Source organism: Capsicum annuum, chromosome 3, assembly GCF_002878395.1.
Source record: "Capsicum annuum cultivar UCD-10X-F1 chromosome 3, UCD10Xv1.1, whole genome shotgun sequence".
Lineage (NCBI taxonomy): Eukaryota > Viridiplantae > Streptophyta > Magnoliopsida > Solanales > Solanaceae > Capsicum > Capsicum annuum.
In genome coordinates, this window is record NC_061113.1 from 2110637 (window position 1) to 2124844 (window position 14208).

The following is a 14208-nucleotide window of genomic DNA, read 5'->3' on the forward strand; positions in this document are numbered from 1 at the left end:
TTTTCTTAGAAGGAAAATAAAAGTTACCATAATTACTTTTACTTTTCTCGAAAGGAAACAATATAATTCTTTTCCATATTTGCCTAGCCTCTTTCTTGGAGGAAAGGTTTTGGATATCTATAAATAGAAAATCCCTTCTCATACCATAACACAATAATAGCATCCACAATGTAGTCTTTTAAGATTTTCGTTTAGGGGGAGATTTTCTCAGTTTTATATTTTTTAATATTAGGTTTTATATGTAGGCCAATTGGCCAAATCATATAATAAAATTATGTTTTTAGTATTGTTTTTCGTTGTCATCTTATTTATCGTCTCATAGTTTGCAACTAATAGCTTCCGCATGACGCCCTCTCGATTTCGAACCCAACACATATGGATTTGGACAATCCTCTTCCCATGAGCTAGCTTTGTGGTTGAGTTAGGTGCAGGTGTCATATTTTTATATGGTATCAGAGTGAAGTTCATCCTAGTTTGATCTCCCAATCTACGTGTCAGTTGGGCCCTAGGCATGAAAAGAATGTTTGAGTGAGTAAAAGTCCCACGTTAAATGAAAAATGGATTGAAGGTTTGCTTATATGAATTTAGACAATCCTCTCACATTATCTAACTTTTGGGATTAAATTAAATCCAGGTGTCAGGTCTTTACAAATCTCATACTATGTCATAGGAAGCAATTAGTATATATGCTTTGAAGTATAGAATGGACTTAGACTTGGGTGTGTTTGGTACGAAGGAAAATGTTTTCCATTGAAAATGTTTTTCTAGAAAATATTTTCTTGGAAAACAAGTTAATTTCTTACTTATTTTTCATGTTTGGTTGGAGAATTTCTAATATTTGGTTGGTGAATGAAAAAATATTTTTCAAAAAATACATATTAGTGTTTAGATAAAGCGTAAAAATACATTTTAGAATCCTTTTTAAATAAAAAATAAAAAAATTAAATCTTTTTTTGGGAAGGGGATTGGTTGGTGAGTGGGTGGGGGTGTCAGAATAGGTAGTAGGGGCGGGATAAGAAAAAAAATTGAATTTAGGGGGAGGGGGAGGGGGAGCGGAGGGCGAGAGGGGGGTTAGTAGGAGCTAAGCAGTGGGGGACCCAGGATTTCAAGGTTGTGGGTGCTCAAAAAAGTTTATAAAAATAGTATGTTGTTGTAGGGATTCAAACCCAGAAAGCTGGACACGGGAGTCACATCCTCAAGTCACTACACCTAACCATATGTTTGTTCTCTGGGTGCTTTTTAATAAATTATACCATTTATTCTGTATTTTTTATATAATTATACCTAATCTACGTCGAATTTAGTGGGTGTCGAAGCACTCCAAAATTACACGTGGGTCCGTCCCTGGAGCTAGGGGTCAGGATAGGGGAGTGAGGGGGAAGGGGGAAGGGGGAGGAAAAAAATTGAAATTTTTTTAAAAATAAATTTAATTTTTTTCTTTAGGTTAGGGGAGGGAGGGATGGGAGAGAGGCTGGTGGGGGGAGGGAAGGGGGATAAGAGAAAAGTTTGAATTTTTTAGTAAAATGTAGATATTGTTTTTTGGAAGAGGGGTGGGGTGGAGGTAAGGGATGGATTAAGAAAAAATTTTGAAATACTTTTTAAAATAATGAAATTTTGGGGGTGGGGGTAGGGGTAGTGTCGGGGTGATAGGGTATTGGGGGAGAGGCAAGGGGGCGAGTTAGATGATTTTGAGAATTGTACGAATATTTCAACTTTAAAGTGAGATTGAATGAGAGTTTTGGAAAATGTTTTCCTTACTCTTTGAAGGAAGTCATTTTCCTTAGATTTAAGAACAATAAGTTGGTTTGAAAAATATTTTTCAAAACATATAAGCCAACGAAACACAACAAAATTGGAAAACATTTTCTGGAAAATGTTTTCCTTCGTACCAAACACACCCAAGGTGATTAATTATATTTCTTTGAAGTGTAAATAGGACATAGACAAGGTGATCATCCGTCCAAGCATATATTGGTGTCTCATTGAGTTTTAATGGTTTCAATTGTTCAGTTGCAACAATATCGTCGATTGATAGAGAAGATAATTAGGGGGAATGATTACAAATTGGACAACATTAAAATTAGAATATCATTACTAGAAAATAAAGATGGACAAATTAATTTATAGCAAAATAACAAGATTCTTCGCTAATGCATTATTGTTAATCTTACTTGACTAAGGATTAGCAATAAATCATTGAAAAGTTTGTTAATTAATTACAAGTAATTTAGCTTTAAATTAACAATGAGGATAGCTAATTTCATTGTTGCTCGATCTGTTCAGACATTTTTGTTCTAAAATTTTGTACCCAAGAAGAAAATTCATATTATAGAAATAATATGTTGGGTATCGGAGATTTGTGATAATCTGATGTTTTAATATATGACTTCCTCTGCAGGTATATTGATGTCAAAGATTCTTGGGTACAATAAAAAGAAAAAGTGGCTACAAATCAGAAAGCCCGATCTCTGAAAATAGTATCAAATATTCTTCACTACAATTAAAAAGGAAAATTGGCTGCAAATAATTTTTTTTTCAAAGAATCAATTTAAAAAGGGAAAAGAAACATGTATCCTCTTTCAAGGGTAATCACAAATCCGCATCACTATGAAAAGAAGTACCACAACATGATATTTCATTAAGCGTGTGACTAGTTCTATGAAATAATATTATGGATAGTTTGGAATCATTAATATGATTCATTCTATTCTTGAAAATAAGATTTTTTTATCTTATTTTCAAGGAAAAAAATTCTTGGGTTGCCTCATATTTTTCAATGATTAGTAGTAGTCTAATCAGTACTATTTAAGCAATGAAAAACTAAGAAAGAGATATACACTTGTCTCAATTTTTTCTAGTTCTTTGCTCTACTTTACTCAAGCAATGTATTCTCTTAAACGTTTACTGTGTACTTAAAAAGAGATCGAGGAGAGAAACACATATTTGATGAGACATTGTATCGAAGTATGAAAGAAAAGAAGAGAGGGTGAGTCAAAGTCAAAAAACTTGACTCAATCTTGTACTTTGATTTTATTCATAAAGAACTAGTAGAATCCCTTGCAATCCAAGGAGATTGAAGTAAAACCCAATTAGAGGTCTCAATTAGTATCAAATATCTAGTTTAATTTTATCTTCAGCTCCTTATTTCCTGAACACTTTATTACTACAATCAATAGTCGACTAATTGTTGAATGAAGTCGATTGTTTGGTCAAAACAAGAGTAATTCACCCCTTTCCTCGTCTTACTACTTTCAATTGATATCAAAGCCTCGTCTCACATCTCCGTTTTTGCTTAACAAAAAATGAATACAGATTCATGGCAGAATATCAAATTACTGAAGTCATATTTCAAGAGGGACTTTCAATAAGCCAATCAACCTTCCTTAACAGTCTATACTATAGTCAGTGAAACACAAAAATGAACACTTACGTTCAATCAACAAATTATAAAGCATGACTAGTTATTCAAAATGGGCCAAGGCAGATTTTGAAAAATAATGAAAAGAAATTTGAAAAAAAGACCGTCACATTTGACTACACAAAAGAACATTTGGATATTGTGCAAACAAATGTTAGGGCAATCTACTTGCTTCGTTGTGCTCTTAGTGGAAAAGAATGTGAGAAAATATCCACCTGTAAACAACTAAAGAAATATGAAACAAATTGAAATCTATTCATGTAGAGTCCATGAAAAAAAAAAAAATCAAAAGGCTAAGATGATAAAGAACAAGTCGACCATGATAACAATAGTATTGGAGACTGTTATTTCATGAAAATTGAAAAGTCTAGTTAGGTAAGAACCAATTCCTATAATGAATGTTCTAAACTGTAAAATCTGTTAGATCTTGCCAGCGCGGATCGAAATAAAGCCCATGATGAGAAAAAGGGCTTTATTAAGAGAGAGAAGAGACTGAAAACTTAAACTTGAAGTTTATGAAATCGAAAAAAATTATTTATATTAAGAAGTTGATGATTTAAAAATTAAAATTAATGACTTTCGAAATCTACAAGTCATAGTATTGTCAGATCAATTCAGTTGACGCAGTCAACTGACAAATGTGACACTGGAACTTGTAATAGTAGATTCTATAGCTATGAAGGATCTCAACGGTCAATAAACTCGAGTCGATCGATTAAAAGAACTACTCACAATTATAATACCTATTATGCAGTCACTGAACAATACTTACTTCTTATTATCACCGTGGTAAACCGAATTACAAATACTATAATTGCAGATTTCGATCTAGAAATTCTAGCAAATGAATTTGGAGACTCAAAATTGAGTCAACACATTTAACTAACCATGGGATACCTAAGAACACTTGGGTACATAGAAATAAGTAATATAATTATTTTGCAGGAACTCCACTCAAAAGCTAATAGGAAATGGAAGCTTGAAAGTGGAAATTCAATTCACAGGGTACAAAGCTTATTTGAAGAAGAAAATGATTTTGAAGTATGTTTTACAGATAGCTCCAATGGCAAAGCAATAAATGCCTCAGCAGATTTATTTAAGAAAACTCTTTACAAAATTTGAAACAACCAAAGGCCCAACATTGTGCACTTTCATACAAATGCTTTGTTCATAATAATAGGGGGGAAATGTTGTTGACTCTACTACTAAGTTTATTGTCTGCTTAACTGCTGCCTCTAAAGCATCAAATTGAACTTGGAGCAATTCCAAAGTGAACATGATCGATCACTTAATTAAGATGATCAAAATAATGGCTTATAAGAGATTCCAGTTAAAGACATGCAAATATTGCCTTCATATCTCAACTTGATCTAATGAAAGTGAATGCGACTTCAAAAGATGATTATTGGGTCAAAACAATGAAAAAAGAGCTCGAGCAAATTGATAAAAATAATGTGTGGACTAGAGAATGCCTTAATCATTATAACCAAATGAGATGAATGAATCAGATAAAGTTATGGGAGAAAAAAGTTTGTCTAATAGCTCAAGGCTACTCACAACAAGAGGGAGACAATTATGATAAAACTTTTGCAACAGTTACAAGGTTAGAATCTATTCAAATCTTGTTTAAATGGATGTTTTTAAATGGGTTTATTAAGTTTTTGTAAAAACCTCAGGTTTTGAAAATCATAGGTTTCCAATCATGTTTTTAAACTTTCAAAAAATTCTCTGTGATTTAAAAACAAGCTTCTCGAGCTTGATATGATAAATAGATCAATTTCTTTATCGCAATTTTATTTTTTTTAAAAAAGAAATTAATACAACTCCTTTTATCATAAGAACTTCCTCTGAAAACTTAATTATTCAGATCTATGATGTTATCTTTGGAAGTAATAATATTGTCTTATGCAAAAAAATTTTGTTCTAATGCAAGGAAATTCTAATAGAAAAATCAACATTCATTTTGAGTTGGCAAATACATCTGTCATCTGAGGGGACCTTTCTTTGCCAAAATAAATATACCAAAGAGCTCCTTGAGAAGTTTGGTATGAAGAATGCTAAATCCTCTTGCACTCTTATGGGTCCTACTTGTACACTTGCATGTGAGAATATATGTGTATTATGCAGAAAAAAGCACTAGTGGCTCATGTCAGCTTTTAGAAAATTCTCTCATATCGTGGAGCAATAAGATCCAAAACAGTATTTCTCTCTCCATCACTATGAGATCGTTTGGTAAAATGTATAACAATAATACAAAATATAATATATTAGTAATGCTAGTATTAATAATATTTATATTAGTTATATTTATATTTTTCTTATATAGTGTTTGCTTCGATGTATTAAAAAAACATGAATTACATAATTTCTAAAAAAAAATTTTTTTTTTACATAATACCCTCAATATATATGTTGGAAAAGATGCAAAAAAATTTTTGAGGGATAATTGAGTCTTTAAGTATGTTAATGCATGAATTTTGAGTTATTAGTAATATACACCTTAATACACAATAGAGTGTATAACTAATGTTTGCATTAGTTATACATAGGATAAAAAGGTATACCAAACAAGGTACTACTAATAGACATTAAACCAATGTATGCATTAACATTTTAATACACTCTATTAAACGACCTCTAAGTCTAAATATATCTCTGTTGACTTATGTCTTGCTCATTTTTTTTTTCCTCATCAACTTAGGAATTAAGATACTTGTGTTAAAAATATGAAATTTTATGTGTCTTCTGTGCATCCTCTAAAACATAAATACTAAAAAGTAATTATAAACATTTTAAAGATGAATAAATAATATACGAATATTTTATGCCATCAATATATATATATGTGTGTATATGAGTGTGTGTGTATATATATACATACACACATATATAAACTCTATTAGGCAATGTCGGATCTACATGGAGTCCAGGGGTTCATCGACCCCCCTTCTTCAAAAAATTACACTGTGTATATACAATCAAAATTTTGATTTATTGTATATATGTTAAGCACCGAATCCCATTGACACGTAGTAAGAAGACACTAAGACGCACCCACTACACACCACACACTCAAAGGACTAGCGTGGTCCTTCCACCATCGAAAAGAAGGCTAAAGCTTAGTTCAATGGTGAAGGGTGCAAAATTTCTGATTCAGCGTGCATTCGAGTCTGAATAACATCATTTTTTTGTATCTTCTATATTAGCTTTGGGATTAAATTTCTAGTTACTTAATTACTTTCTTGTTCTCTTACATTCTGTCCCTCTTTTGATTTCTCTTATCTCTCACTTTTCAGGTTATTAATTTGATGGTTAACTTTTTTTTTTTCACAAAATTATACTTTTGTTTGTTGTTTATCTATTTTGACTGATTTAAAATATTTTAGATCTTCTCTTCTTAAAATTAAGAGAAAATTAGTATTAGTTTATTATGTTAATGTATAAACAACTTAAACGTAAAATTCAATTCTGGTAATTTATTATACTTTTTATGTAATTTCTAAATATGTAATTTATTTTAAAAAAAAATTTAAAGATTGTATGTTTGACCGCATGATCAAAATAAAAAAGTTTAACTTTCTATATTTTGTTATTCATGTTGAGGTAAAGTTGAAACTTTGTCTAACTTACTCAAATCAAATTTGATCTATTTATTTTTAAAGTCCTATTAACATGGTTAATTATTTTTAAAATCCATTTACTAGAAATTCTGACTCTACCATGCATTAGGCCAAACAAATAAGAATTTTTATTGTTGTATTGTTGGGTCTTTTCTGGAAGACTTTTCTCCAGTTTTAATCAAATCGAAGAGATTTGTCCCCTCTTATTTAAACTTGATCGTACACTAAAAGAGTCATTGAATTCGTCATTTAATTCTCTAAATATTGACTATATCAAAGAGTATGTATGCACCACTACTTCTAGATATTTTAGGATAAGGTAGTCCTACAACTTACAAGTTGGGCAAATTTTTAAAAATAAATACGAAAATATATATCTAATTATATATTAATATTGAATGAATTATGACATTGGATGTATTAGATCTCAAAGAAATATGTAGGTACTTATTTTATTGAGTTCGATAGGTAAGTCAAGGGATATTATATTAATGAAGTGTGTGTAAATCTTTTTTAATTATGTAAAATTAAATAAATATTCATAATAACTAATCTTTAATTTTAGTAGAACACATTATTTTTTGATAAATAGTATGCACTGAGCCACCTTTCGCCTAAGAAGAAGGTGGTGCCATCCATGTGCTAGATGACGGTGGGGGTATGGAATATGGATTGATGGGGAATGGGGATGGGTTGGTGAAGATAAGTTTTGTTAGTAAAATTTGTTTTTTCTAGTTTTATTTTAAAAAATTATTTTTTAAAAAGTATCATAACGAACACACCTTATATATGCCAATAATATTTGTCATTGGGTGGAATTATATTATTTTTCATGAAAAATATTTTTTTGGAGAAGATTAAGTGATGTGGCAGCAGAGCAAGATGGAAGAGCCTTTGATAAGTCAATTGATAAGCATAGGCGGATTCAAAATTTTGAATTTGTGGATTTTTAAGGGCTCTTTTCTTGCCACTAAGCTATCCTTTGGTTTAGTTATGGTTCTTACCTATTAATATTTATAACTTTTAACGATTTCTCTATATAATTTTAAATCTTACAATAACAGATATGGATTTTTGCTTCTACTCTACGTCCGCCTCTGTTGATAAGTAAGACTTTGAAATTTTCTACGTGCATTAATTTCTGGGCCACCAACCCAAATCTACTTTAACGGTGTTTCATTGCAGATGAATTACTAACAACTTAAGATGCATTTTTTCTATTATATTAATATTATTATATTCTTTCTCTTTTAAATTTTTTGGCCTATTTTTTATATTTATTTATTTTAAATTACTTATCATGTTTATAAAATTGAGATTATTTTAGATTTCTTTTTTCACTTTCATCCCTATTAAGCATTATACTTTCTAAAAATTTTAAAAATAGAATTATTTAATTCCAAAGTCATTTAAATGTAAACGATCCTTGCTCCCTTTTAGTACTACTCCATAGTCATTTTTGTTTAATAAATCTAATTTTTCAAATAAATTGATTTTTGGCTTCTGCTCCATAATCATTGCTTAAATATTAGGATATAAGGGTAAAAATACACCTTCAATCGTTTTGCGTCTTAAAGGGTGGGTCAAGTACAAAGAGGTTAAGTAATTTAAAACGAAGAGAGTAGCTTATAGCATTTTTACAGAGTTTTCAAACATTCATATTTTAAAACTTAAATATTAAATTTATCTACTTCAATTTTGCTTTCCAACACCTACAACCCTTGAGTATTTTACCCGTTCACCCTCATTCTCCAACCCTCTTATTGCGAGATTTATTTAAATGTTCTTAATATTATAATATTCTTTTACAGTTTTACTTACTTATCAAAAATTAACTAAAAAAATCACTTATATTTCGAGAAAATATTTTCTATGAAAATGTATTTCATGAAAAAACATTTTTCTTCATGCAAAACACACCCTTATTAAGTCATAATATTTGCGTGACTAATAAAGCGTTTGTCATAATTCAAATTGACAAAATATTCAACAAAATCACTCACAATATCCGTTAGGTTCTTCATTTTCTTTTTTGTTTTATTTTCTTAGTTGGAACATTGTGAAAACTTTTCTTGCAACGCCTACACTTTGTAGATGACTTGTTTTTTTACTTTATTTTATGTTTCATTCGATGTCTAGTATTCATATATCACTATATTTGTATTAGATCTAAATTAAATTTGGAATACACACCAAAAAGTTTCAGATGATAAAACACTGTCAACAAATGATCTTCATATGCAAAACTCAAGTTTAAAATATTTGATTAAGATTAAGAATATACTTACAACTTTACTATAGTAACAACAAAACTTGTTAGAGTTGTCACTTTAAAAAAAAATTTGAGTAAGTTAATTCAACAATCTCTTTTAACTCACTTGTAGACCAAGTTGTTAAGTTTCTTTGGTCCACAACAATAATTGCATCCCAATACATGTCCCTCCCCCTCCTAGTTTTACATCTCTCTTCAATTATTTATGCACATAAATCTTCCTATAAATAGAGCCCAAGAATGTATCAGTTTCTTCATCCCTCAATTTTGAGTTATTATAAGTACTAAGCTTTGGAATAAAAAAAGAATGGGTTCCAAAACATTTCTATTGCTAGGCCTATTTTTGGCTATTTTCTTAATGATAAGCTCCGAAGTAGTAGCTAGGGAGTTGAGTGAGACTCCCAACAGTAAGTATATCTTTCATTATGTAATTGAATTCATTCGAAGAAAAAAAAAAAAAACTATTGATGTTACTATGTAGGCATATTAGCATATCTTTACGCATTACTTTATGCGTTTTTATTGCTCTTTCCCTCGAATCTCTGGGTAATTAACTTTAAATAAAAAAAAAAGTAACATATTAAAGATATGTCCAGCATATAAAATTAGACCATGAATTAAAATTTGTAAGGTTTTATGAATGTTAGACGATAAGCTAATGTTTTACTAACACTAGCTTGATCATGACACTTGATATACCTTCCTTATGCTTCATTTTATGTCTCACTCGCTATGCATGAATTTGAAGAATATAGCATAAACTTTTCAATCCTTATAAACTAAACTAAAGGTGTGTAGAACATATTAAAATATCCTTTGAATCATGCGAACTTAAATATATTATATTGAAACTAAAAATTTATATAGATATATGTATAGTAAGAGAAATTTCAATTCAAAGATTAGACAGTGTATATTCATTAGTTTTAATATTCTCAATTTATCGATGCAGCGGAGAAAGAAGTAGACGTTGACCATTACTATGGCGGCGGTGGCTATAAAAAGGGTGGCTATCATAAAGGAGGATGTTACCATAAATGCAAATATCACAAATGCTGCACCTATGAAGAATACATGGCCTTGGGAATAGCCACTGAATCTGAGACTCCCAACTTGACTGAGACTCCCAACTGTAAGTACCATCTTTCATTCTCTTTATGTAATTGAATTCATTCCAAAGAAAAAAAAAAAAAAAAGAACCAATTTATATAAATGTGTGTAGAACATATTAAAATATCCTTTGAATCTTGCGAACTTAAACATATCAGATTAAAACAAAAAAATTTATATAAATATATGTATAGTAAAAGAAATTTCAATTCAAAGATCAGTCAATGCATATTCACTAGTTTTAATATTCTCAATTCATCGATGCAGCGGAAAAAGAAGTAGATGTTGACCATTACTATGGCGGAGGTGGCTATAAAAAGGGTGGCTATCATAAAGGATGTTACCATAAATGCAAATATCACAAATGCTGCACCTATGAAGAATACATGGCCTTGGGAATAGCCACTGAATCTGACACTCCCAAGTTGACTGAGACTCCCAACTGTAAGTACCATCTTTCATTTTCTCTTTATGTAATTGAATTCATTCAAAAAAAAAAAAAAATAAAGAACCAATTTATATAAATGTGTGTAGAACATATTAAAATATCCTTTGAATCTTGTGAACTTAAACATATCAGATTAAAACTAAAAATTTATATAAATATATGTATAGTAAGAGAAATTTCAATTCAAAGATCAGTCAATGCATATTCATTAGTTTTAATATTCTCAATTAATCGATGCAGCGGAGAAAGAAGTAGACGTTGACCATTACTATGGCGGAGGTGGCTATAAAAAGGGGGGCTATCATAAAGGAGGATGTTACCATAAATGCAAATATCACAAATGCTGCACCTATGAAGAATACATGGCCTTGGGAATAGCCACTGAATCTGAGCCACAGAACTAATTAATTAGTGCTTAATTATGTATTATTAATGTAATCCTTTGTAATGGAAGTAGCAAGAACATAATAATCTTGCTACTTTATTTAGAACTTTTGCTTGTATGAATAAAACCATTGAATAGTTCCTATGGATGGTTGGTCATGGTCATGAAATGTTCTGTTGTATGATATATTTGATATTGTGTTAAAAAAAAAAATGTATGCATACCGTTTCATTTTCTTGTTATTTTAAAGAAGTATTCTATCATCTTTAACAAAGTAAGTATTCTATCATCTTTAACAAGTTATTAGTGTTCCTTTTTTATAGGTTTTGCATTGCTTTACTTATTAATTGATATATTTTTTTACTGTTTTTTTTTAAATCCGATCTAGTATACTTGAGCCGGGATCCTTCAAAAACAACTTGTCTACCTCCGAGCCAAGAAGTAGTGGTAAGATCAACATACACTCTACACTCCCTAAATCCTGCTTATGAAATTTACTGAGTACTGTCATTATTGTTGTTGTAGGACATTTCTAGAATAAGTTCTTATATGTATGAATTTCGTGAACAAATTTGTAATAAATCATAACTTGCATTATATCAATCTTGGTAGAGTGGGTGAAAGTCTCACATTGGTTGGAGAATGGATTGAGGTTTGCTTATGTGGATTTGAACAATCCCACCTCCGAGCTAGCTTTGGGGTTGAGTTAGGCCAACTGTCATATCATATATGATATCAGAGTCAAATCCATCCTCGTTTGTGCTCCCGGTCCACGGTCGAATTGAGCCTTGAGCGTGAAGGGGGTATTAGAATGGGTGAAAGTCCCACTTTAATTGAAGATCTAACAGTTTGCTTATGTAGACTTGGATAATTCCCTCCCCGATAATCTAGCTTTTGGAATTGAGTTAGGTGCAGGAGTCATATCTTTACTAATCTCATACTATGTCATAGAAAGCAGTTAGTATACGGTTTGAAGTATAGAAGGGACTTAGACAAGGTGATCATTTATACTTCTTTGAAGTATAGAAAGATGGTCATAGACGAGGTGTCGTCCTTCAGAGCATAAAAGGGACTTAGGCTACATTTTTTTTTTATTAGCATTAAGAGGTCTGAATTTGAATACAAATTTTAATAGTTAAGAACTTAAGATATTGTCTCTATATCTAAATGCTCAATAATTAAAACCGTTTGTTTTCCAATATCTGAATTAAAGTAATTTTATTTCTAAATTATTAATAAACACAAAAACAAGGAACTACAAAATATTTTCAACATCAATTATGTCAAAAATCTTCCACTATCAGATTCTATTGTGTTATAATATATCCCCTTGGTTTCTTCGTAAATTTAGTTTTAATTCATAAGAATCACGATTTCAAATATTCACCAGAAAATTTGAACACAAAATCATTCTTTATAAACTCAAATTTCAAAGATAAAAGGGAAAAAATGATTCAAGTTCCAGTTTTTTTGTCTTCTCCGCTCCTAGCATTCATTCCGTCGCCTACTCTTACTTAACAAACCCACCATTTTTGCCTAAAATATCACCTCCGACCAAGTGATGGTAGATAGGTTTCTAGATCTTGTCCATGATTGGCGATTTAGTTCGGTTATATTTCCTTAGGTTGGTGGAGGAGTGATGATTGAGAAGTAGCATCATCAACAATAGAAATAAAGATGAAGGCTTATATTTCTTATACTTTTTTATCCATAATTTTGAAAACAAATAAAGATGACGACTTTCTTTTTCTAAAAGCAAATCACCATTTAATATGATCTTAAATTTCTCAAAAAATTCTCCCATCTTACAGAAATATTTTGACCTCTATTATGAAAAAATGAATCTTTAGCGGCATAAGGGAAGGAGGTGCTGATACAATAAATAATAAGGTATGAAATTTGTGGAGAAGAAGATCGTAAGTGCCGATCTTTAACAAGAAGTAAGAAAGATATGAATAGATTGTCAAAAAATTAAATCTTTGGTAACAAATTAAACAGATGTGAAATTTGCGGAGAAGCTTAATTTTTCGATCATCAATGGTCATGAAATGACTGACAAAGTAGAAATGGACACCTTCACAACAAATTTCAATTTTTTCAAGATGAAATTTCGAAGTATACCTTTAATGGACTTTTCGATTCCAGTGGATTATTGAGGGTTCAAGTTTGATGTACTTGAACAACGTAAAAGAGATGCTGCCACATGGGCGGAGCCATCTTGAACGAAGGGTGGTCAGATGAACACCCTTTGTAGTTACGTGGTTTACAAAGATTAAATGTTAGCTATTATGAGTAAATATTTAATTTTTCACACCCTTAACATAACTGGGAAGAAAATTTACACACCCTTTGCTAAATTCTTGACTCCGTCACTGCGCTGCCATGATTGTATTTGAACAGGCATTATATGCAAGTCAATCTCACTCCCTAAGTTTCAAGAATGGTGGAAGAAAAAAAAATAAGAAGTTTAAAAAAAAAAAAAAAAAAAAAAAACTAGATTTAACAAGTGGAGGTGTGTGTAGAACATCTTCCACTATAAGTGTGGTTCTCTATTTTTAAGGAGGTATTAAATTCACTTGATATGAGTTTAGAGGGGTAGAGAATTGTACTAGAGTTAGTGTACTAAAGTAAGTTTGGTGGACAAATTTAGGGGTACAATGATGTATTTTCTCGCTAAATAGCAAGATTCTTCGCTAATGCATTGTTGTTAAGCTTACTTGACAAAGGGTTAGCAATAAATCATTAGAAAATTCTGTTAATTAATTACAAGTAATTCAACGTTAAATTAACAAAGATCATAGTTAATTTCATTTTTTTTTTTTGTAGTGTATATAAATTTAAAAAGAACTCAGGTGATCAAAGTTTGTTGCTTGATCTGTTCAGACATTTTCGTTCCAAATTTTTGTATCCAAGAAGATAATCCAGATTATAGAAATAAATAATAATATGCAGGAG

General features: G+C 30.6%; 1 protein-coding gene across 2 annotated transcripts in view; it reads left to right on the forward strand.

The window, feature by feature from the left end:
- The window catches only part of LOC107864362 (glycine-rich protein DC9.1), a 15933-nt gene extending 4438 nt beyond the window's left edge, over positions 1–11495 (forward strand). The window contains exons 1-4 of one of the 2 annotated variants that reach the window (XM_047408880.1): positions 9506–9717; positions 10263–10442; positions 10688–10864; positions 11109–11495. In XM_047408880.1, the coding sequence (XP_047264836.1) occupies positions 9618–9717; positions 10263–10442; positions 10688–10864; positions 11109–11272 (621 nt within the window). In that variant the 5' untranslated portion in view covers positions 9506–9617 and the 3' untranslated portion in view covers positions 11273–11495. Of the gene's footprint in view, positions 1–9505; positions 9718–10262; positions 10443–10687; positions 10865–11108 lie in introns of those variants that run through there. The other variant, XM_047408881.1, reaches the window with a different exon arrangement.
- Positions 11496–14208: the final 2713 nt, after the last annotated feature.